The sequence below is a fragment of the Podarcis gaigeae genome, assembly GCF_964106915.1.
Source record: "Podarcis gaigeae genome assembly, chromosome: Z".
Taxonomy (NCBI): Eukaryota; Metazoa; Chordata; class Lepidosauria; order Squamata; family Lacertidae; genus Podarcis; species Podarcis gaigeae.
The window spans coordinates 35,449,809-35,474,261 of NC_139691.1; the positions used below are offsets into that span (position 1 = coordinate 35,449,809).

Below are 24,453 nucleotides of genomic sequence, written 5' to 3' on the forward strand. Positions count from 1 at the left end.
AGTCTAAATACAAAAAAAAATGGTGTGTTGGTGTTTTTTCAAGTTCTGTAGCTTTCAAGGGTGATGTACCATTATTCAAATTTACCAAATCTGCTCAGTTGTAGGAGCCACCAGTATATAATAATGGTTTCAATGGAAGAAGCATTCCCAGCATGAATAAGTGAGGACTTTAAAACTCAACAAACTTTGAAGGAATACTGAAGCACATGTTTCCAATAACTCATAATAATCAAATTTGATCAATTTATTTTAGAAAACATGTTGAACTTGATGGTAGCTAATACATGCACAGTATCTTGAAAAGTGTTAATCCCTTTTCAATATGCTTATTTCTCTAGTACAGCAGATTTTTCAAATGCTTTATTCAAGATAAAGATGAATTAATAGAGAAGACTGCTGCCAGAAATATAGAAATAAAAAGACTGAGTTTGTGGCAAAATAGCTATGGCATGATAAATTACCTCTACAAAATTTGCCATAGTACATGAACCTTTTTCAGATTATGGGTAACATTCTAGTAGTCAAATATATTGATCCCAAAAGAGCAGTATCTCTAAAAGATTTGTAGGTAGAACTTCTACAGAAGAGAGTTAAAGTGATTGACTTAGCAAACTTTAACCACTCCTCTCTCCGCAAAAAACCCCACAAACACATACCCCCAACATAGAATATTAACCTAGTGAAATCAGAATAAAGTAGATGAATGGTTTTACACTGCTCTTTTTCAAGAAGTCCCCTAAATAAACTACTGTTGAACCTGCCCTTTCAACCTCCCTATGGGCTTATAAGGAATGATTCCATATAGCTAACACAGTACACGTGGTTGGCACAGCAAGGCAGCCAATAGGAGGCAAGTTAAAACTGCTTTGTTCAAAATGCAAAACTATACTTCCTGGCCCTTCAGCATAAGAATAACTCAAATTCCTCCATTTGATCAAAACTGACCAAGAAAAACAGAGTTTTTCCACCTGCTTATTAGACAAATTCAAACTGTGATGTGGGTCTGTTGCCAGGTCCATTACATTTTGATCACAGTCAACCATGTCAGCGCTACTCAGGAGAAATAGGCTACTTCATCCAGGGAGAAACCGGGGGGGGGGGGGGTTGGTCTGGGTGTTGCATCAGTATGCGGATGATACCCAGCTCTACCTCTCTTTTAAATCAGAACCAGTGAGGGCAGTGAATGTCCTGTGTGAGTTTCTGGAGGTGGTTAGAGGATGGATGGCAGCTACGGGACTGAGGTTGAATCCTGACAAGACAGAGGTACTGTTTTGGGGGGACAGGGGGTGGGCTGATGTGTAGGACTCTCTGGTCCTGAATGGGATAGCTGTGCCCCTGAAGGACTAGGTGCGCAGTCTGGGAATCATTCTGGACTCACAGCTGTCCATGGAGGGGCACGTCAATTCTGAGACCCTACCAGAGTGGTGCGTGCTCTGGTTATCTCCTACTTGGACTACTGCAATGTGCTCTATGTGGGACTACCTTTGAAGGTCATTTGGAAACTACAACTAATCCAGAATGTAACAGCTAGACTAGTGACTGGGAGTGGCCACCAGGACCACATATCACCTGTCCTTAAAGACCTACATTAGCTCCCAGTAAGTTTCCAACATAATTCAAAGTGTTGGTGTTGTTGACCTTTAAAGCCCTAAATGGCCTTGGTCCAGTATACCTGAAGAAGCGTTTCCACCCCCATCAATCAGCTCCAAGGGCCTTCTGGCATTTCCCTCACTGTGAGAAGTGAGGTTGCAGGGAACCAGGCAGAGGGCCTTCTCGGTGGTGGCGCCTGCCCTGTGAAATGCCCTCCCATCAGTTGTCAAGGAAATAAACAACTAACTGACTTCACATGTCTAGAAGATATCTGAAGGCAACCCTGTATCAGGAAATTTTAAATGTCTAGTGTTTTACCATTTTTATGTGCTGTAAGCTGCGCAAAGTGGCTGGAGAAACCCAGTCAGTTATCAGGGTGTTGTTGTTGTTGCTGCTGTTGTTCAGCCCAGGACCTCAATACCTCAAGGACCACTTCTCCTAATATGAACCGACTCAGACTCTGTGATCATCATCTAAGGCCCTTCTTTATGTGCCTCCTCCAGAGAATGGCAACACAAGAATGAGCCTTTTTTGCGACGGCTCCCTGTTTGTGGAATGCATTTTCTAGGGAGGCTTGCCTGGCGCCTTCATTACATATCTTTAGGCACCAGGCAAAAACATTTCTCTAAAACTAGGCCTTTGGCTGTTTAAACATTCTATGGCCTTTTAAATGTGTTTGTGGGAGGGGATTATTAGCTTTGCTTTATTTTCGTTTGCATTATGCATTTTGTGTTGTATTATTTATTTATTTTTATGTTGTGAACCGGCTGAGATCTTTGGGTGTAGAGCGGTATAGAAATGTAATAAATAAATAATACATAAATGAAGTTCAGATAAATAGTTCAAATTTGCCCTGTTTCATGCACGGTTAATTTGCTAAATTTCAATTACAGTGGTACCTCGGGTTAAGTACTTAATTTGTTCTGGAGGTCCGTTCTTAACGTGAAGCACCACTTTAGCTAATGGGGCCTCCTGATACCGCCATGCGATTTCTGTTCTCATACTGAAGCAAAGTTCTTAACCTGAGGTAGTATTTCTGGGTTAGCGGAGTCTGTAACCTGAAGCGTATGTAACCTGAGGTACAACTGTATATCTATCTCCCACTTAAGATCCCAGGGCACATTACAACAATGTAGAAATACAATATGAAAAACTATTAAAACAATTTAAAATTAAAAAGAAACAGGTTGTAAGTGTCTATTAATTATGGGACCTCAGATTATAGAAAGAAAAAAGTGTTCAGTGCCAGAAATTTCCCTTGTGCCTACCTTTTTGGAAAATTCTGAAGCTTTTTGCTCACTTTCTTCCACTTTTGCTTTGTCCACACAGCAATCTAAGAAAATTAAACCATAAAGACCAATGCAAAATCCACTTTACAAGGCAAATATGCAGATGAGGTATACTAAATGAACACTGATTTTGAGCACAACAAACATTTTCAAAAATTTAACATTTCATGATTCAATAAAGTTTTAAAAAATCATATTTTTAATTACAAATTCAACTTTGTAGCAATGTGATGCTAACTGGACAGCACTAGTTCCTCATCGGCTGAGCAGAAAATTGCTTTATAAGAGATTTTTCTACCTAAAAAGTTTATGATCCAAAGTTCTGACATTTAACGAAAACATAATAGCCACTGAAGCATTCCTGTTCTCTATGAATGATACACATTTTTATCCAGGAGCACTTTCAACAACTTGTATGTGCCTATCATTACTCATATTTGAATCTTTCTATTCAGCTTGCTAAGTAGTCAAACATGAATGGGGGGGGGGGGACAAGCTCACACATTTTGGAAGAAGACTGAAAGCTACAGCATGAATAGAGCCCACTGTAGTCACTGCTAGCTGCTCCAATGCATGTGCATCTATTTCGGGTTTCACCTAACCAATAACACTGAATCAAGAGAATTTTGATAGGCACATGGAACATTTGTAATAATAGAACGAACAGAAGGCCTCCATATAGAAGTACTGTGTGTGGCATAGATTCCACTAATTAAAAATCTAGAGCATAATCCACATAAAAAAATCAACCCCCTTTTATACATAGTGTTTTCAATACAATACTTATACATTCAACTATCTACCAGAGGAAGAACAGAACTTAAAATGGCTTAATTTTGGTTGAAACATGCCTATACTACATAAATGGTGATCTTGGGGTGGGGGGAGAGAATCCTTAAACAATAATTACTAAAATAGTGTAACATTATGATGCTCACATACCTACAAGGTGAGTGAAATCTACATCCAACCTTCCTCTACACTTGAAGTCAGGATCCATACCACTACAGTGCAATACTATCTGTGAAACGCATTCTTCTATTATCTTGTAATATTGAGGTCTGGTTGCCAAAAAAACACAAAAATGTATTGATTTTAATAACCAAGGCACTTTTTAAAATAAAGAAGAAACATTTTAGTCATTAAGTAGACTAACTGATGGGAGCTAGTCCATTTTCATACATAACAACTGAAGCGTTGCTGTTCTGTTTATGGTGGTATAATCCTGCAAATGTGCAAAAATTTTGCGTGCAGAGGATTTATCTAGGTTCAATATGCTATTTACCACTTCTCCGCTCGGTACAATTCCACAAAGTATACACGAAGCTATTACTGGAGATGGGGGACCCCAATCAAACCTTCCTGTCTGCTCCTCATGCCAAGAGGGAAGACTGGATGGCAATATAGAAGGAATAATCAGATGTCCTAATTCCCTAACAAATCCTCCATGTATGGGAGCTGTGGAACTACATCATTTTTCTAGGTCTGTAAACTATACATAAATAAAGCTTTTCCATACCTTATCCCCTTCCCAAAGAGCCTCACTTTTGTCCAGTGAATTGTATGCACTTGTACATACAAATAACGAGTAGTGTGACACTCTGTTATGTGAACACCAAATTTTAAACTGAAATTCAAAAATTGTTGACTTACCGGACATAAAAATCACTGCTGACTTACCGAACATAATAATCATTCCTGATTAGTAGAAAATGTTGTAAAATAGATAGGAAGTAGTTTTCAGATGCTGTTTCTCTCAGCATGTTATACAATAGGTGGTAGACCTCATTCACATCAGTACAAGGATTGTCAAGGAAATACCAAAATTGTTCTACAGAAAAACGCACCCATAAATTAACACTGCATTCTTGAAGATTAGACCTAAAGAGACCTTAAAATTTCTTCTGTGTGCAAGGCAGCACACAAGCCTTTCTGCACACCTAAAGTATCTATTTAGATCCCAAAATAACTATTCATGTAATGAATTACTATTCTTAAAATTCCTCTTCATGGAATTTTGATTTTCTGCTACTCACAAACATGAAGTGTATAATTCACTATTAAATATAGAAGTACAGTCGTACCTTGGTTTTCCAACAGCTTAGTTCATGAACCAACTTGGAACTCAAACACTGCAAACCCAGAAGTAGGTGTTCCAGTTTGCAAACTTTGCCTTGGAAGCCAAATGTCCAGTCAGAAGCAGTGCCTTCGTTTCTGAATGTTTTGGAAGTGAAACGGACTTCCAGAACGCATTCTATTCGAAAACCAAGATACGGCTTTATTCAAACTAACACTATGTACTGTTCCAAAACTTCAGCCTTCTTTGATTTGATTGATGCTTCTTTGATTTCCCTCTGTCCTATTGATTGATGCTTCTTTGATTTCCCTCTGTCCTATCTAGTTGAGATGCTGCTCTTCTGATAAGTTACTGGGTTCCTTGAGAAGCCAGTATCTCTTAGAAACATAGAATTAGTGCAAATACAATATATTACATAGTTTTATTTATTTAAATTATAAATAAATAAAGAATATAAATTATTTATTTCTATTATTTATCTATGCAGACATCAGGGTGGGGTCTTAAAACAACCAACCAAAACTAATAATATGTAATAAAATGTGTCATCAAAACAACAAAAAAGAAGATAAAACTGAGTAATTATTGAAAATTATCCAAAAATATATAAACCTGGTAAGAAAATTCTCACTTTTTCATTATATGATTAACACAGACTGACAAACCTGACCGTAAAGCGAAATTAAGCATTTCTATTACCAAGGAAGTAAGAATTGTTTTCTGAATTTTGAACTAAAGTTTTAGAAAAGTTACACTGTTAGGAAATCAGAGACATATTATTACACTTAGCACTTACCAGCATTAAGCTACTGGTCTGCTATAAACATAAACTTAGCCTCCCCTGCCCATGCACTCCCACTACTCCAATCTGGTGCAGTTACAATGACTTTAGAAGCTTTGCAGTATCATCCAAATCTAGAAGAACTGTGATTAATCCTAACTATAGTTTGTGAAACAAGCCAACTTTCAACCAAAGTTTATGAAGTTTACTTGCTTCCACTAGCCAATATATTTTGACTACAGTTAACAGGACAAGCTGCCAAACCTCCAAAACTGGAAAGGAAATGGGCAGGCAAGTAGGAAGGGGTTGTAGGACTGGGAACCATAAATTAGGAAGCCAGGAAGGCACATTCTGAAAGGGATAAAATCTGTTAGAAAAGAGATGACAGAAGCATTAGGTGTAATCCTTGGTAAAGTGGTCACAAGAAACAAAAGCCAAATTAAGTGTCACCTGTGCTTTATGAGCTCCTCTTCTACTTATGTTTAACTACAGAAGCTGGTTATCATAAGAGAAGGGAATATATGTGCCTCTTTTAAACTTACTTTTCCCTCCAATGTTTAAAGTTATGTCTTACAATACAACCATGTGCATGTTTAATTGGTTTTAATTATTTTAAAATATGTTTTAGCTGTTTCTATTTTAGTTGCAAGCTGCTGTCAGAGAAAAAGGTGGGAAATAAATAAATAAATAATATCCAGCCTTTCCCAAATGGATGCCCTTCAGAACTCCAATCAGTTCCACTTAGCACAGCCATATTGGCTAGAGCTGACTGGAGTTGTGGTCCAAACATCTGGTGGGCACCCAGTTGGGGAATGCTATCCTAGATCATGCAAGGTAAGTTGTGACTACAACTGTTACTGCAGCATTGTGACCTGAGAACCCTAAGGAGACAATGGGGTCAAGAAGAAATACTGGGGATACTAAACTTCACATACTGATTTCCATTAGTTGGCCAATTCTCTCACATCTAATTCTCCTTATACTTTATTTCCAGACATTCAACGTATACTCTTCAACAGATACTCCTAGTCGATAGCTTCTCAACTATCTGTTTAAATAAGATGCACTTTCTGTGAATCAAGGGGAAAGTTCCAAAAATTGTACGTATGTCTTATTGACTTATTATTAGTGCCAACTGGTCTATGCCCAGTTTGAAATAACATGCCAGCACATATTTTCCACTTCCTCATGCATGCCCCAAGTAATTAGATTATAATACCTAGCTCTACTGCAAAAAGCTACTTTCTGCAAGCATTTGTTTCTAATAAAATTGTACAGTCCTTTAAAAGGATATTCCATTTCCACTTTGATGTCACTAAGGCGGTGGGCCAACTCAATTAAGTCTTCTTCTTTGTTTTCATCGAACACTTTCAACTGAATATCCAGTTCTTCATTCTCCTTCTCTTTTAGATCCTATTATTCCATGAAATAAATTGAATAGTTTATCATAAAACTTATCTTAATGCCATACTTTTCAACTCTTCTATACCTACAGTACAACCAAGCATAACCACGTAGTTGAAGGTCATATGTTGAGTTTACAACCACCGTATGTTCTTCTCATCCTTTGTATATTTAAGTAAGAAATATGTTTCGCCACAGTATGATACATACAGACTTAGGACTATTGGTTGCTGATACATGTACATGATACACCATAGACAAAGCAAAAGTGTAACAGAAATTTTCACCTTATTATGTACTTTATAGGCATACAAACATCAAAAACTTTCTAGATCAAATAAAAACTTGATCCAGTACAGCAGCTGAAAAATACCTTGAAGGAGTCATGCAGCTATGACACAAATTGCTTGCAACACTGACTGCATTTGAATGAAGCACATGGATATATTCAAGCACAACAGTCCCAAGTATGGCTTATTGAGAATTCTGCTTAAATTGCTGCTCCTACTCTGCCACTACAACCGTGAATGCCTATTCCATGTAATGTGCTCCTTAAGGAACTGGTTTTGCTCATGCATTCTCCATGAACAGTCATAAACTAAAATACTATGTGAAAGTGTTACCTTCAGTTGCATAATCACAGTAGACTGGCATCTTTATTTTGTAGTCATCTTGCACTATTAATGCTTATCTACATTAACCTCAAAGTCTCAATTTGAACAATTCTAATTCAAATGAGGTTACAATGGTGCATATCTGTCCAGAATACGGAGCTCTTTCAATGAGTTTTTATTATTATTATAGACTGTCAGACCTTATGTAAAAAGGTGTTGATGGTATTTAAATTTCTGAATTTTGAGAGTGGTCTGGCTGTGACAAATTCATTTCTTAAGACTACCCATGGCGAGTATCTATCCTTGGGTGGCACTCTCTGCTGGAAATGTATTTCATTCCCAGTTGTAGGTCCTACAAGGTGAAACTCTTCCTCCTAAGAAGTGTATGTATATGATCATATCCTATTACCTTATATCAGAAAAATCACTCTGCCTTCATAGACTATGAAGACATATGAAAGGATAGACATTAAATCTATCATACTGAGTATAAAACATACTGGCTGAAGAGTACTATGTTCTAAGCAGCTTTGACTATACAGTGGAGCTGTATTCCTCCCTTCCTTTAAATGCTAAGTATGAACAATTATTGGCTGTTAATAATATGAATCTGGTTTAGTAGTTGATTTCTACCAGTTTTTGTTTGATTTAAAATACTTCTAACAAATTGCAATGTATGTATCATTACAACATACATCTGGTGAACTTTAAACCTCACAGTATGACTATTTTGCTTTCTGCATCCTGCATAGTACTCCTGTTTTCATATAAAACAATTTTTTGCCTAGGTTCCTACTTGTGTTTAAATACTAGAGTAATTATTAATTTGTAACACAGTAAAAACAGCATGCATCAAAGTTGTTGTTGTTGTTTTAAAAGAAAAAAAGAAAAATCCAAACTTTTACAGCATGCCACACTAGAGATTGTTGGGATTAATATATCACCTTGAAGTTCTTTTACTATGATCCCTTTTATCTCGCAGATTTCAAAAGACATTCGATAATCACAAGTGAGGACATTCAAAGACGATAATAGGAGAAGTAAGATGACCAGGTGTGGCGCCTACAACAAAAATGTCAGCAATGTGGAGCCCACAGTTAGCCACATAGAACAGAACTCACTGTATTGAGGAATGATGACTATCCCATGTTCATACCAGAAGTATCAAGTAGGCAGAGACCTGTAAGTCATTGAACCATGCAACACTAAAAACTTATCTTGTTTTTAAGTAATAATATGGAGATGTATAAATGCAAAGAAGATGCAAAGAAAGTCAAACTTTTTCCATGCATTATGCATAAATAATAAAACCTCTTGCAGGCAAAATGAAAGCATTACTTTGATGCAAACAATAGCAAACAAGAAGAAAGCAGTATATAATAATCATGTTATTTAAGAAATCAGTATGGTGCTTTTACTCACAAGAAAGCCTGCTGGATCTTGGTCTGCAATGTATTATGAAGGGGCTGAGAAACATTATCAGAAATACTAACTTTTTCTTTCTAGATTTCTAACCATCCACAATCTACTTAACTTTGAAATAGTCCTGCTGACAAATAAAGCTTAGCTGAGAGTTATCCTGAATTTAGGCTCATTGAAAAGGTCACGATCATTATCCAACACCTAGAACTGAATGATGAATTATCCCTCTATATCAGCTACTATTTGATCCAGGCCACTATTTCAATGAAGCAGAGAAACTTAGTTCAATCTTAAGAGGCCTTAAGTTGTGAAACACACTTAAAATATTAATAAACCCATTTTAATTTACCCCAAATGTTATTTTCACTAAAAACCTAATTATACTAACTTGAAGGCTACATACAAATAAGACGACTTGAATTTGTAGAATAAAAGGTTTAATTAAGGGTGAACATCTGCCAGTCAGGATGTTCCACTATAAATCTGTCTGTGCAAAAGTTGTTCCTAAGAACCATTCCTTCATTGATCAGACCTACTAACACCCTGCTTTATTAAATGAGTAAGCAACCAATTATCTGCACTAATCTATCACCTTCACTTTACACATCTATATTCCCTCATTAAAATGTGGATCCTTAACTGCACATTCAAATTAATGTCTAAATTATGCCAAAGGTTAGGACATAATTATGACTGCAGACGGAATTTCAAATAACCTAATAAAAATATGAATCTAGACACAAACAGAAAATAATTTTGCCTTATATGCCTTATAAGATCCTTCGGAACCTGGCTGTAACGTATTTTCTGCTATTAACTTTTCAAGTTTTGTTGGCAAATACGAAACAAAAGAAAAGCTTTAGATAGATGTATTTTAATAAACTTTTTTTTCTGCCAGTCAACAACTATTTTAAATTTTCAATAATAAAATATGGTTATTTTTCAGACTACCTCTCTTATATTTATGTGTTGCGCAGGAAAAATGATAACTTCAATTGAAATACACCATTTTGTTCCCAGATCCAATTTGATAAAAAGGTAAATGGACCCCTGACCATTAGGTCCAGTTGTGACCGACTCTGGGGTTGTGGAGCTCATCTTGCTTTATTGGCTGAGGAAGCCGGCATACAGCTTCCAGGTCATGTGGCCAGCATGACTAAGCCACTTCTGGCGAACCAGAGCAGCGCACGGAAACGCCGTTTACCTTCCCGCTGCACTATCTACTTGCACTTTGACGTGTTTTCGAACTGCTAGGTTGGCAGGAGCAGGGACCAAGCAACGGGAGCTCATGGGGATTTGAACCGCCAACCTTCTGATCGGCAAGTCCTAGGCTCTGTGGTTTAACCCACAGCGCCACCTGCGTCCAATTTGTTATACCTATACTAATTTTTTAAAAGGGACGCAGGTGGCATTGTGGTCTAAACCACTGAGCCTAGGGCTTGCCAATTGGCAGGTTGGCAGTTTGAATCCCCGCGACGGGGTGAGCTCCTGTTGCTTGGTCCCAGCTCCTGCCAACCTAGCAGTTCAAAAGCACGTCAAAGTTCAAATACATAAATAGGTACCGCTCCAGCGGGAAGGTAAACAGTGTTTCGGTGCGCTGCTTTGGTTTCACAGAAGCGGCTTAATCATGCTGGCCACATGACCCGGAAAAACTATCTGCAGACAAACGTCGGCTCCCTCGGCCAGTAAAGCGAGATGAACGCTGCAACCCCAGAGACGTTCACAACTGGACTTAACTATCAGGGGTCCCTTACCTTTTATACTAATTTTAAAACAATGGTTTTATATATACATATATATAAAAATGGTATCTGCCAGAGTCCCAACAACCTGAGCAAGCATGGAGTGGTATTTAATGCTAGTCCTCCTCAGAGTAGACCCACTGAACTTAATGGGCATGACTAAATTAGGTTCATTAATTTTAGTGGGTCTACTCTGAGTAGGACTTAGTTGAATACCACCTACACTGACTCCCTCTTTTGAATGAGACAAGTAGCATTGTAAACTGAGACTACAATCAGACAAGCAAAGGAAAAGACAGTTTTTATAGAGCATTTCCATGGAGCATATGCATGTCACACAACAGTATGATATGATTACAGTTAAGTGCACAGCCCATCGACATAATTAATATAAACAATAAGCAGAAGTAGAGAAGAATGTAAAGACTAAAGGAAAACGTGCTAGCTCAATCACATCTTATATTCTGATTCCAAACTTCTGGGGGAATGTCTCACCATTATGTAGCCAAAATCGCTTGGAGAACCATAATGCTTGTAGCATACATAAACAATGCCAGGCCCTTCTTTATGCAATCCCTTCCCTGAGAGGTTAGGAGAATGACAACACAAGAACGGACCTTTTCTGTGGTGGCTCCATGTTTGTGGAATGCTCTCCCCAAAGGGACTCATCTAGCACAGGCATCCCCAACCTGCGGCCCTCCAGATGTTTTGGCCTACAACTCCCACGATCCCTAGCTAACAGGACCAGTGGTCAGGGATGATGGGAATTGTAGTCTCAAAACATCTGGAGGGCCGAAGGTTGGGGATGCCTAATCTGGCACCATCATTACATGCCTTTAGGCACCAGGCAAAAACAGTCCAAGCTTTTGGACATTAAATAATTGGTGTGAGGGTGGGTGGGTGTTATTACGCTTATTTAATTGTTATGCTATCTATTATTTTGCTTATTATGTTTTTATTATTGTGCTCTGTAAAATGTGTTAATGTTGTACATCGCCCTGGGATCTTTTGATAAAGGGCAGTATATAAAATGAATTAATGGTGGTGGTGGTGGTGGTGATATCTTGGGGGCGGGATGATGGGGGGAAGAGACCCAAACAGCTTAGTGAGAACTAAGCATGCTCAGTGAACACAGAATGCTAATTGGTCAGGGTGAGGGAAACGGAAAGCCAGGGTGGGTAGAAAGAAAGATAGAATGGAGTATCCAGGAAGAGGACTGATTGGCTGGAACCCTGGACAGGAACAGAAACGGAAAGCCAGGGTGGGTAGAAAGAAAGATAGAATGGAGTATCCAGGAAGAGGACTGATTGGCTGGAACCCTGGACAGGAACACTCTGCATATTTTGTTTAGAGTCCTTTTATATTAAAACAGAGAATTAGGAAAAAAATATAGAGTAATGTCACACCCAGAAGGTAACACTTGTAGTTTAGAACCCACAAGTTTTGAAAGAATATAGTAACCATAATTTATGTAACGGCTTATGTCTTCTTTCAAAAATTCTCTAAGCAAGAACAATTTATAGAAAATAAGGTGTGATCACCTCACAAAACTATTTTGTTGTCCTCGAGTTCAACCTATGGTCTATATAACCAATCCTTAGGGAAAGTCAAACTCATTAAATAGAATTAATCTAATTCTTCTTTGGCAGTGAAATAATTCAACAGAGGATTGAGGTCATAATATTTTAAAATGCTAATCAAAACAACAACAAAAAATTTCCTTCCACTCCTTCTGAAGAAGTGTGCATGCACACGAAAGCTCATACCAAGAACTAACTTAGTTGGTCTTTAAGGTGCTACTGGAAGGAAAAAAAAAATTGTTTTGACTATGGCAAACCAACACGGCTACCTATCTGTAACTTAAAATGCTAATGTTTTTAAGAAAATAGGTGATAAAGTTGCAGTTCTCCCCACTGAACCATATTATAGTTGCAGCATTTGCTTGATGAAATACCAAGTGTTCGATGTTATAAGAGAGTGTTGGGAAAAATTATAGCCACGTGTTAAAATGCAAAAGGCTGATGCTGCAAGGAGCACTTACCCAAGAAAGTTATTGTCACTTCTGCTATTTATACAGTATAGGGGTGGCCCTGAACAGCCCATCTAATACTATTATGGAAGTGCATTTTCAGCAACCCATTTGTTTTTGTAGCTAAATAAATTCAGCTTTCCTTGGAAAACGTAGAACCAATAATTAGCTATAAGTGTTGTTCAGCTGTATACTGGGCTTTTAGAAAAAAAGAACATAACTGAAAGTATATCTTGATTTTATACTAATGGAATAAATTTAGAACAACAGCAAGCTAAACAGAGAATATGTTACATGTTTTTTTTAAACTGAGGTTGATATTCAGTGTTACATTAGTAGAACCAAACGCTTGTGTTCAGCCAGTCTGATTTTTGCTCTCATTTCCCTAGACTAACATATCACAAACTGCATTGGAAGCTACCCAGGATTCCAAAAGCTGTTTTCTGTGTACCATAGGTGCAGAGGGCTACCGTTTGAGATCTTATAAATGCTGGTCTAAGAGTCATAACTCTTATTACTTGTTTATAGGAGCTGTTTATAATAGAAAATTACAAGAGCATAGTTTTCTATTCTATATACACTTAAATTGACTAATGAGAAAAGAAGTTCTACCATCATGGCATCAGGAAGATGAAATGGATATCGGAGATTGGAATTTTTATTACAAACTTCTAGGAGATTTTAAGAGCTTGCACAGGAGTCAAAATATACTTATAACTTCAGTTCACACAAATAGATCCAACACGGCTATCAAGTATAGGGTATGATTTGGGGAACATAAGCTGTGCCACTAACAAACTATACCCAGATTAGCTTTAGACTTGCATTACCACAACAAACCATGCCTTCTTTTATCATTTTGTGATTTCCCTTCTATATGGGCTTCAAGATACTTTTCTTCATCACAGCTTGTTTAGAATTCAGAATCACAATCAAATATTGTTCTTGGCAACTACAATGGCATTCTATCAACTTAATTCTGGGTTATATTCAGTGCTCATGTAATGAGATTTCACCTTCATTCACTTTGTCCATGCAGCCCTCTGTGAAGCATCAAAATCAAAATAGAGAGTTGGGTCACCACGTGCCAGCATATATCTTTAACTTACTGGCAGTAGTGCCTTTACATTAGTAAATCAGTGTGCAAACAATTCACTCCCTTTATCTGTGCTCCAGGTGTTCCTGGTAAATAACGCATTCTTTATTTACCAGATTCTTTTAGGGGACCTAGCAGCTATCATTTTCAATGTACGTCTTACCTTCTTCCTCTTAAAAAAATCTGAGAGTATTTTTTAGAAAAATAGTATGTATTTTAAATATACTGTAAAATGTTTTAAAATGCTAACTGGTAGGAGGGTGGCCTCCTTGAGGCTCCAGGAGAAAGACTTTCCAGCCTCTTCCCATCACCTGATGCTGTGGTGACCTTCCCGGTGGAAGCCAAACAGGAGGAAGAGAAGCTGTGCCAAGCACAGCCCCGTCTTCAACACCACCAACACACCCCAGTCTGGATCCTCAGGTTGTCTTCTCATGCCGCTTCCCCAGGCACTCCCTGGGTCTCCATAGTTGAGTTTTTAATCTGCGCTTAATCCATGAAGGATGAAACAAGGGAGAAAAGACGAGCTGGCTGGAAAAAATATGAGGAGGGGGAAGCTTCCTCTTCCCGGTTTCCCACTCGCCTCTCTCCCAATGTCCAGGCAGTACTAAATCAAGTAAGAAAGCAAACAAGAAAAAGTGGAGAGGTAGGGTACAAAAATTGCTCAGAACTTCCCAGCTGGCTGTGCCTCCCTTTCAGCATTTAGCAAAACTCATCTCTGTGATTTCCCTACACACCCTCTCTTCAAGCATTGGACCTTATGGATGCCACCATCTTAGCACGGCAGGAGGTTCAAACATGGACCATAGGAACAGTGGCAATAGCCCCATCAGGAAGGCAGGGCTGCTGCACTTTTAATGTGAGCACTACAGAAAGAAATCCAACAGGTGAAACTCTCATGACCAGGAGTTATAAACAGTGACATTTGTGAGGGCGTTTAGAGAGGGAGTTTGAGGAGGAGAAGCCCAAAATGCTGTCTCATGCTGCGTGTGAAACCAAGAGACATGGGCATTGAGGGGGCTGCTGCAGTAACCTGTGCCATGATTGTCTTCAGCCTGAGAACATGCAAAACTACACCTGCAGCAAGTGCAAGCTGGTTGCCTTCCTGGAGGAGAAGGTACAGCAACTTGAGGTCTACCCAGTGCTATTTTTCTAGAAAGAGGTGCTGGAACTCACCATGAGCACCTCCCTTGTTCTCTTAGAATGGCAATGTAGCCCACTTGAGAGGGGCGGGAGCCCACCTGAGAGGTGCCGGGACTGAGTTCCTATGCGTTCCCACCGGAAAAAAGCCCTGGGTCCACCTATCCACACTGGGCAAGATGTGCAGCGCACCTAAAGAAGTGGGAGGCGCCTAAAAAAACCAGTGCAGCTGCATAAAAAGTGCATATATACAGTGGTACCTCGGGTAAAGTACTTAATTCGTTCCGGAGGTCCATTCTTAACCTGAAACTGTTCTTAACCCTGAAGCACTACTTTAGCTAATGGGGCCTCCTGCTGCTGCACCACCTGAAGCAAAATTCATAACCCAAGGTAATATTTCTGGGTTAGCAGAATCTGTAACCTGAAGCGTATGTAACCCGAGGTACCACTTTAATATGTAGAAGACAGGGGAAATCACAAACTAAGAGTGTACAACACTTTCAGGGAGAAGCTGAGGCAGGTCAAAGCACAGAGAGAACTCAGGCTTGCAAGAGAGGTTAAAAAGAATTTTAAAAATTTCTTCAGCTATGTTCAATGCAAGAGGAAGGCAAGCAAGTAGTAAGTCCTCCACATGGAAAACTGCTATTGGGTGACAGAGAAAAGGCAGAACTGCTCAACATCTACTTTACCTCTGTCTTCACTGAAAAGGAAAGTGATGCCTAACCTGGTGATGACAGAATAAACAATGCAAGAAAGGAAAAGCCCAACATAGGAAAAGAGGTGGTACTTTAAATGAATTCAAATCTCCAGGACCTGATAACCTGCACCAAAGGCTACTAAAAGAGTTAGCGGATGGAATCTCAGAGCCTTTGTCTATAATCTTTGAGAATTATTGGAGAAACTGTGAGGTCCCCACTAGAGGTGGGCAAATGTCTCCATCTTCAAAAAGGTGGGAAAGAAGACACAGTTAACTACTGACCAGTGAGCTTGACAGTGATACCAGGAAAGGTCCTAGAACAGATAATTCTACAGTCTGTTTTTGAGCACTTAGAAAAGGATGCTGTGATTACTAAGACCAAACATGGATTTCTCGAAAACAAGTCACGCCTGACTAAACTCATCTCTCTCTCTCTCTCTCTCTCTCTCTCTCTCTCTCTTATAGTGTTACAAGTTTGATGGATCAAGGGAATGCTGTGGATATAGTGTATCTTGATTTCTGTAAGGCTTTTGACAAAGTTCCCCATCTTGTGGAGAAGCTGGTAAAATGTGGGCTAGACGAAGTAACTATTAGGTGGATTTGTAAATGGTTGACTGACCAACTCAAAGAGTCCTCACTAATGGTTCCTCGTCATCCTGGAAAAGAGTGACAAGTGGGGTACTGCAGGGTTCTGTCCTGAGCCCGTTGTTGCTCAATGTAGTAATAAACAACTTGCATGAAAGTACTGAGGGGATGCTCATAAAATTTGCAAATGACACCAAACTGGGTGGGGGTAGTTAATGTCACAGAAGACAGAATCAGGATTCAAGATGACCTTAACATATTAGAAAACTAGGCCAAAACTAGCAAAACAAATTTCAGTAGGGACCAATGTAAGGTTCTGCACTTAGGCAGGAAGAACTAGCAGCACAAATATAAGATGTGGAACACCTGGCTTGCCAGTAATATGTGTAAAAAGGATCTAGGGGTCCTGGTGGACCACAATCTTAACATGAGTCAACAGTGTCATGCAGCAGCAAAAAAAAGTAAATGCTATTCTAGGCTGCATCAAAAGAAGTATAGTCTTCCAAATAAGGAAAGTATAGCCCCTTTCTATTCTGCCTTGGTCACAACACACCTGGAGTACTGTATCCAGTTCTGGGCACCACAATTTAAGAAAAATATTGACAAGCTGGAACATGTACAGAGGAGGGTGACCAAGATGATAAAGGGCCTGGAAACCAAGCCTTATTAGGAGTGGTTGAGTGATATGTTTAGCCTGGAAAAGAAGAAACTGAGAGGAGATATGACAGCCATCTTAAAATATCTCAAGGGTTGTCACATGGAAGATTGACCATGTTAGTCTTCTCCTGCTCTGGAGGCCAGGACCTGAACAAATGGCTTCAAAAGGAAGGAGATTCCAACTAAACAGAAAAACTTTCTGACAGTGCTGTTTGAGAGAGGAACAGTATTCCTTGGGAGGGGGAGGACTCTCCTTCCTTGGAGATTTTTAGCAGAGGTTGGATGACTATCTGTCATGTATGCTTTAGCTGAAATTCCAACATTGTCGGGGGTTGCAGGGGGTTGGACTAGACGCCCTTGGGTCCGATCCAACTCTTCAATTCTATTGTTCTATTATTCTAATGATATGCTCAATATACTTGTATTCTTTAATTACAGACGGCACCTTTTTCTTGCAATTAACAGCAAACACAAGATGGAAGTTTATTGTTATCTGTCATAATTGCAAAATTATGATAAATAATAAGTTAATAATTGCAAAATGCTTTGTTATCATTATCCTGCTCTTCTTGTAAGTCATTTGAAGATGGGGAGTTGATCCTTAAATACTGCAATTACAGATAGGAAAGTCTATCATGCAAAGGTGGATTTAAAACCTAAATCCCCATGTCTGTTTTACTTATCCAATATACAGTATATACTAAAAACAGATAAATTCCTAGATGAACAGGATAACTAACCATGCTGTCGCATTTTGCTCCCATTTCACTATGATTACAAATTATAAATAACCATTAAAGTCATACTTGGTTGCTGCATGAAAAACTTGTGTATTATTTATCATCATAAGGCAAGCAGTCATGGTATTCAGTGCATTAGTAGTACCTCGGCAAATAACTTACTGGCAATATTTTCTTTAGTCCACAGCGCAGGAATTCATTTCTCAAGTGTATCCTAAAATCAAGATCTTCAGGGGAAGTGACAAGGGCATTTATGAACTGCATGCAGGCTGCCTGTAATTAAAAATTATGGTAAAAGCAGCTTATTAGATTCAGCCTTCTCAATGCACACAAGCAATAAACATAGTAGGGGGGAAAACGTTCTTAAATAAGGAAATGTACATTCTAACTAAAAACTTATTTTATGGAGCAACACAGTAATATACTTTACAATAAAACTATATTGCCAATAATGCATCCCACTTAGACTGACCTCCATGAAGTATGTGTCAAAAGCTGTGCATTATAATTAAATGCTGGTGTTTGAGTTAGATATAACACTGTAGATGGTGGAACTTATTAATAAGAGATATTATTAGGGCAGTGCGGCCTTTTTCATAACAAGTGGGCCACAAGAGTACTTCGACACAGAACATTGCCTTGTCATGCACATGGGAAGGCAGAGCAAGGCCAAAATTTGGCGCACGCGCATATACACAAATCCTTGCAGCCCTCACACTGCCTTCCCAAAGGCAACTAAATGAGGTGCCAGGCTTTGGGAAGGAGTGCGAGGCTCTGGCAAGGTAATAGAGTCCTCCCAGCTTATTTACAAAGCCGGGGAAAGTGCAAATGAGACTTTGAGAAGGTGGCAGGAGGACTCGAGAACCCTGTCAGAGCCTCACACTTCTTTCCCAAAACTCAGCACTTCAGGATGGCAGTGTGAGGGCTGCAGGGCAGATGGTTGTCAAATGTTGCCAAGGGCTGCCCAAGAAGGTTTCAAGGACCACAGGCAGACCTTAGGCCACATTTTGGACCACCATGTATTAGAGAGTACCAAGTTTAGCTAAAAGATTAAAAGCAAGTATTATTTGGGAAAAGCTACTGGCCAGTATTTTCTAAGAGGGAGCAAAGACTGAGCCTCATTTTTCACCATTTAGTTTTTAGCAGCACTTCAAGTTATACATGAAATCTGTGCCCAGAGATACCAAAAGAGTGTAACTTTTCTATACAGACTGCTGCAAGCTGGTGAAATCTTCCAGTACCATACATGCATACAATGCTGTCATTGTACTTGCCTGAATGATCCTTGTTATGTTATGACTGTGACATGACTGAACAAGCCAAAGTACATGTCCAATCGAAAATTAATAGAGAGAAAAGGTGCCATCTGCTGTGATTGTTTTTGCCAGAAGAAATTCTGGCTTAATTGCTTGTATTAATACTGGTAAAGTGAACATTTCAGTCAGAAACGAGTTAATGAGTCTTGCAGTTGTACCTTCAGTCAAGGAGTTTGGATGAGAGAGATCATAAAACTTGCAAAAAGCCTTTAAAGTGGATTAACTGTGACACCAGTATAACTGAATGCATCAGAATGGCAGTTCACGTAATGCTATAAATATATGGGTTGATCTTAATATGTGATGTAAAGTTATATATTCTTCTTTTATCTAGCTCTTATACCGGGCACCATAACAGAAGGTCTAAAGGGCAAAATGACAATAACTTTTAAGTGTCCCCTTTAAAAAAGGAAAAGAAAACCTAGATTATTTAGACTACTACAATGCATTCTATATGGGGCTACCTTTGAAAGTGACTTGGAAACTACAACTAATCCAGAATGTGGTAGCAAGGCTGGTGACTGGGAGTAGCCACCGGGACCATGTAACACTGGTCCTAAAGGATCTTCACTGGCTCCAAGCACAATTCAAAGTGTTGGTGCTGACCTTTACAAAAGCCCTACACCACCTCAGCCCAGTATACCTGAAGGAGCGTGTCTACCCCCATAGTTCAGTCACTGAGATCCTCCTCCAAGGGTCTTCTGGTGGTTCCCTCACTGAGGGAAGCAAAGTTACAGGGAACCAGGCAGAGGGCCTTCTTGAAAGTGGCGCCTGCCCTTCAGATGTGAAGGAAATAAAAAACTACATAACTTTTAGAAGATATCTGAAGGCAGCCCTGTATTGGTAAGTTTTTAATGTTTGATGTTTTACTATGTTTTATATATGCTGTAAGCCACCCAGAGTGGCTGGGGAAACCCAGCCAGATGGGCGGGGTACAAATAGTAAAGTTGTTGTTGTTGTTGTTGTTAGACTATAAGGTACAGAAACATTTCAAGGAAATTTTGCTGTTCCACAAATAAGGATAGTTAGGAGCAGTTTGAATAAGCATTCTGCCCTTGCAAGGAGTTACAGTGATTAATTGTGATACTCTTGTCTGCAAGCAGCCTAAAGTTTTAAATAAAAGTGCAGGAAACATTCTCAAGTACACTTTGGTAGGAGTAAAAATTGATGTAATGCAAATCTAGACATGTCCAAAAACACTAAATTAAAGGTTTTTCAGGGAGGGGGAATACAGATAAGGACATGCTTATTTTAGTCTGTTTTAACAAACATCAGACTAAGCAGACATCTAGGCTGGCACTGGAATCATACACATCTCCATGACATTTTTATACATCACTTTTATATGTCTGGACATTTTATATCATCTAGGACCAAGTAATAAAAAGAATTTTGCTTTACATTGCTCAGTGTTACAAAAAAGAAACTTGGCAATTACACTCTTCATAACATAGCTTGCATTCATCAAAGAAAAGAGGATGCTATTGCAGCATAACCTTGACCTTTTATGGAACATAATCTTTCCTTTTGGTTCTTTCTACCACTCAAAGTTTTCATATTGTCATGTCAAGATCACAAAAATAATTTTTGTCTTATGGCCTTAACCTTACAGGGCAGAAGTCATGAACTCAATCGTTATCTCATTCACAAGTTGGTATTCCAGGACTTGATTTTACCTTTCTTGTGATGCAGAGCTAATATACAATATGTGAGGGAAAACCCTCACAGTAAACTGAGTACCGGTAACCAGCCATCTGAGTACTGTATATTCACACCTAAAAATACAATAACCTACACCACTGACATACAAATGGAAAAACCTTTCTATTATGTAGATCAGTTATGTAGACCACAACTTAAGGGACTTTGTGAGTGCGTGGCCTCCACACACACATTTGTGCACACAATTCATCTCTTGAATGCAGAAGGATTCACTCACAATTCAAAACATGGAAACACTGTCCATGTAATAGAAACATATAGCCCCATGTGTATGGCTCACATGCAGCAAATGCATAGGAAGCCGCCTTACCCTGAGTCAGACCATCTAGCTCAATACTGTCTACACTGACTGGCAGCAGCTCTCCAGAGTTTCAAACAGGGAACGTGCTCAGTCCTACCCAGAAAAGCCAATGACTGAACTAGAGACTTTCTGCATGCAGAACAGATGCTTTACTGCTTAGCTACAGCCCTTTCCCCAAGCAACAATTGAAAACTTTTGTGACTGGGAAATAACCTGCTAACTGGTTGGATTCTGCCCAGAAGCAGAAGACACTTGAACTAGGGCAGAACTAAACAAGAGTTAGGGAGAAGGAAGGCATATCATTGTGTGTGGAGACCATGCAAGTATTTATTTTCCCATGCTACAGCCAATGAAACTATTTTCATGTAGAATAAAGGGCCATGTTTTTCATAAACAGAGACGTTAAACTATTGGGCACTTAATTTCAAACACTTTCTCAAAAAAATTTATTAACACTGCATTAAAGGAAAGAAGTTGTCTAATTTCAAATGTCTAAAATATACATGAAACTGTGAATTAAAGAATCTTGAAGCAAATATTTATTTGGGCGCCAAACCTTTAGCCCTCCAAAAAAAAGCTATGTCATAACTATATTCTTCAGCAGCCACTTGTTACACAATTTTTTTTACAAATCATTTAAATAGTCTAAACTAATATAATAGTTATGGTTGTAAACCAAGGAATCCCACCTGTAACTGCAAAGCTTCATGATTCTCAAGCCCCTCCACAATGTTTGAGAACCGCTCTCCATTATTTCTTTCAGCAGCAATTGTTATGGCTCCCAAAATTTTGTCCAGACTGAAACAGAAATTTGTTATTTTAAGAATAAGAATTATAAGGCATTCATGTACTTTATCTCTTAGAATCTAATAGGCTACTCATTAACATATTTCTTTTTCTTAATAGGATTTTGTATTTTTTTCAAAGTATGTGTATACAAACACAAAACTTAAACCAAGACATTATGGTTTGAATCTGGAGGTAAGTGAAGGAAGTTCACAGATAGAAAATTTTCACATTCTTTCCTCCAGTCAAATGCATCCCATTAAAAGGCTATCTGGAAGGCTGCAGTGCCTTGCTGAACAATGTGCAGGGTGGGTGCTGGGGAAAGGGACAGTTGCTCAAACTGAGGTGGAGGTTCTCCAAAAAGGCTTCTCAGGGGACTCAGGTGGAAGAAAGGGATAGATAAGTTAAGGAAGTTCACAAAAGGAAACTATCTTAGGATTGAAGGCTATAATATTACCCTTCTCCATATTACAATATGCAGTATTATGTGTTTAGAGGCAGGTAGGTCAGTTTTAAAAATTTATCCAACATAAGGATTCATGGTTTGTTTTTTATGTCTGAAAACACACATACACACACACACACACACTTCTTGCAACATACTTCTATTATGGAATGCTGATCTTAATTCTTTATTTTTATTCATTGTATTCCTATCCAACCTTTCCTCTGCAATGAGCTCAAGATGGCATCCATGATTCTTCTCTTTATCATTTAATCCAACAATTACACAGTTTGGTGGTTTAGACTGAGAGGCATTGATCGTCCCAAGTTCACCCAGTGAGCTTCTTGGCTAAGTAGGGATTTGAACCCTGGTTTCCAAAATCCACGTCCAACACACTAAACACTACACCCCACTGGCCCATGGTGCAAGAAAGTCACCACCCCTCTACTTCTCCTGTGACAATTCTACTCAGTTCTACCCAGTCTTTCTTTCTTTGCACTAAAAAAAGCATGCATTATGACACTGTCAGCAATGCAGGTCGTGCCTCAAGCCAAAATTCACAGGAAAGTGTGAAAAGAAAACATGAGAAGAGCCCTGCTAGATCAAACCAAAGGCTTATCAAATGAAGCATCCTGTTTCCCACAGTGCCAACCAGATGCCTAAAGGAAGCCCAGAAGCAAGTCATGAGAGTAACAGTCCTCTCCAGCAATTATTCCCCGGCATGCTGCTTCTGATCATGAAGGCAGCAAATAGCCATCAATACTACTGGACATTAATAACCTTATTCTCTATTCAAAGCAGGATGCTGCTGCTGTCAAGAGTAGGGATCATGAAGTCTCTTGGGCCATAAAATAGAAAGGCAAAATAGGTTGGATGGACATAGAGAAGATCTTGGATATAAAACACTGAATTTAAATTGATCAATATCTAAGTGTATGATGTTACTTACACATTTTCTTCTCCAACAATACAAATGGCAGAAAGTATTTTTACTGTTTCAGTCATCATATTTGGTTGCTTTGGATCAATTGCTCTGGCAAGTAAAAGAAGGCTTCTTTCATCTCCTAGGATTCTTTGCAATCCATACTATAAAAAATAAAAATTGGAATAGTTATATCCAAAATAATTCCCCTCTATACACACATGCTAATCAAATTACAGTTTCCACAACTTGAAATAAATTATTATAATATCAAAACATCTGTGAATGATAGCCTTCTAAATCCACTTTGGGGGCAAACCCTCTCCCCTCTGTCCAGTAAATGATGTGTCAATGAGGTTTTCAAGCTTTACTACTGTTTGTGACAGATTAGCTCCAATTCCAAAGGTGAGGATTTGGAAGAATCCTATCTGATCTCTGCTGGGTCTTACTTTATCTATGCTAATCAGTGGAAGCAATGAGAGAATCCAGTTTAAAAAACAATGCTACCTGATGGGATTGCTACTTGAGGGTACCAGTTTAAATGTTAAAACTTCCTTGCTAAATTGCTTGCATTTCTAATTAAAAAGGTAAAGGTTGAATCTCAGCTGACTGAATATCCTTTGTTAAAGCTCAATGTGTTTGACTGTTGAGCTGGTGCATCAGAATGCAAGCTATACTTAGTTCAATGGAGCTTATTCCCAGATATGTATGCATAGGTTTGCAATCATACTACAAAAATGTTTAGTCTTTAAGGCAGGGGTTGGCAAGGTTTACCTTGCCTGGGCCGGTTCACTCCAGCGGAGATCCCTCCGTGGGCTGGATCGCACGCATGTGTGAGCATGCGCACCCGTGATTTCTGGCATCTGCATCTGCGCAGACACAATTTCTGGCACCGCGGAAGTGAGTCTCCGCACAGCACTGCGCCGGTTTAGCACAGTGCATGGGGACTCTCCAAGCGGGCGGCTCGGGGGCCGGTTAAACGACCCCCATGGGCCGCTTGTGGCCCATGGGCCTTAGGTTGCTGCCCCCTGCTTTAAGGCCACAGGACTCCTTCTGGAGAAAAACTGGTAATTCCACCTTCAATTTAGAAGGATGGGATGA

At 39.0% G+C, this 24,453-nt stretch overlaps 1 protein-coding gene across 1 annotated transcript in view; it reads right to left on the reverse strand.

The window, feature by feature from the left end:
* The window catches only part of DIAPH2 (diaphanous related formin 2), a 340,556-nt gene that overhangs the window by 258,964 nt on the left and 57,139 nt on the right, over positions 1 to 24,453 (reverse strand). The window contains exons 9-15 of the mRNA XM_083722729.1: positions 23,380 to 23,516; positions 21,889 to 21,997; positions 18,023 to 18,133; positions 7,032 to 7,150; positions 4,560 to 4,676; positions 3,822 to 3,940; positions 2,859 to 2,923 (exon numbers count right to left, since the gene is read on the reverse strand). Of these exons, the coding sequence (XP_083578855.1) occupies positions 2,859 to 2,923; positions 3,822 to 3,940; positions 4,560 to 4,676; positions 7,032 to 7,150; positions 18,023 to 18,133; positions 21,889 to 21,997; positions 23,380 to 23,516 (777 nt within the window). The remainder of the gene's footprint in view (positions 1 to 2,858; positions 2,924 to 3,821; positions 3,941 to 4,559; positions 4,677 to 7,031; positions 7,151 to 18,022; positions 18,134 to 21,888; positions 21,998 to 23,379; positions 23,517 to 24,453) is intronic.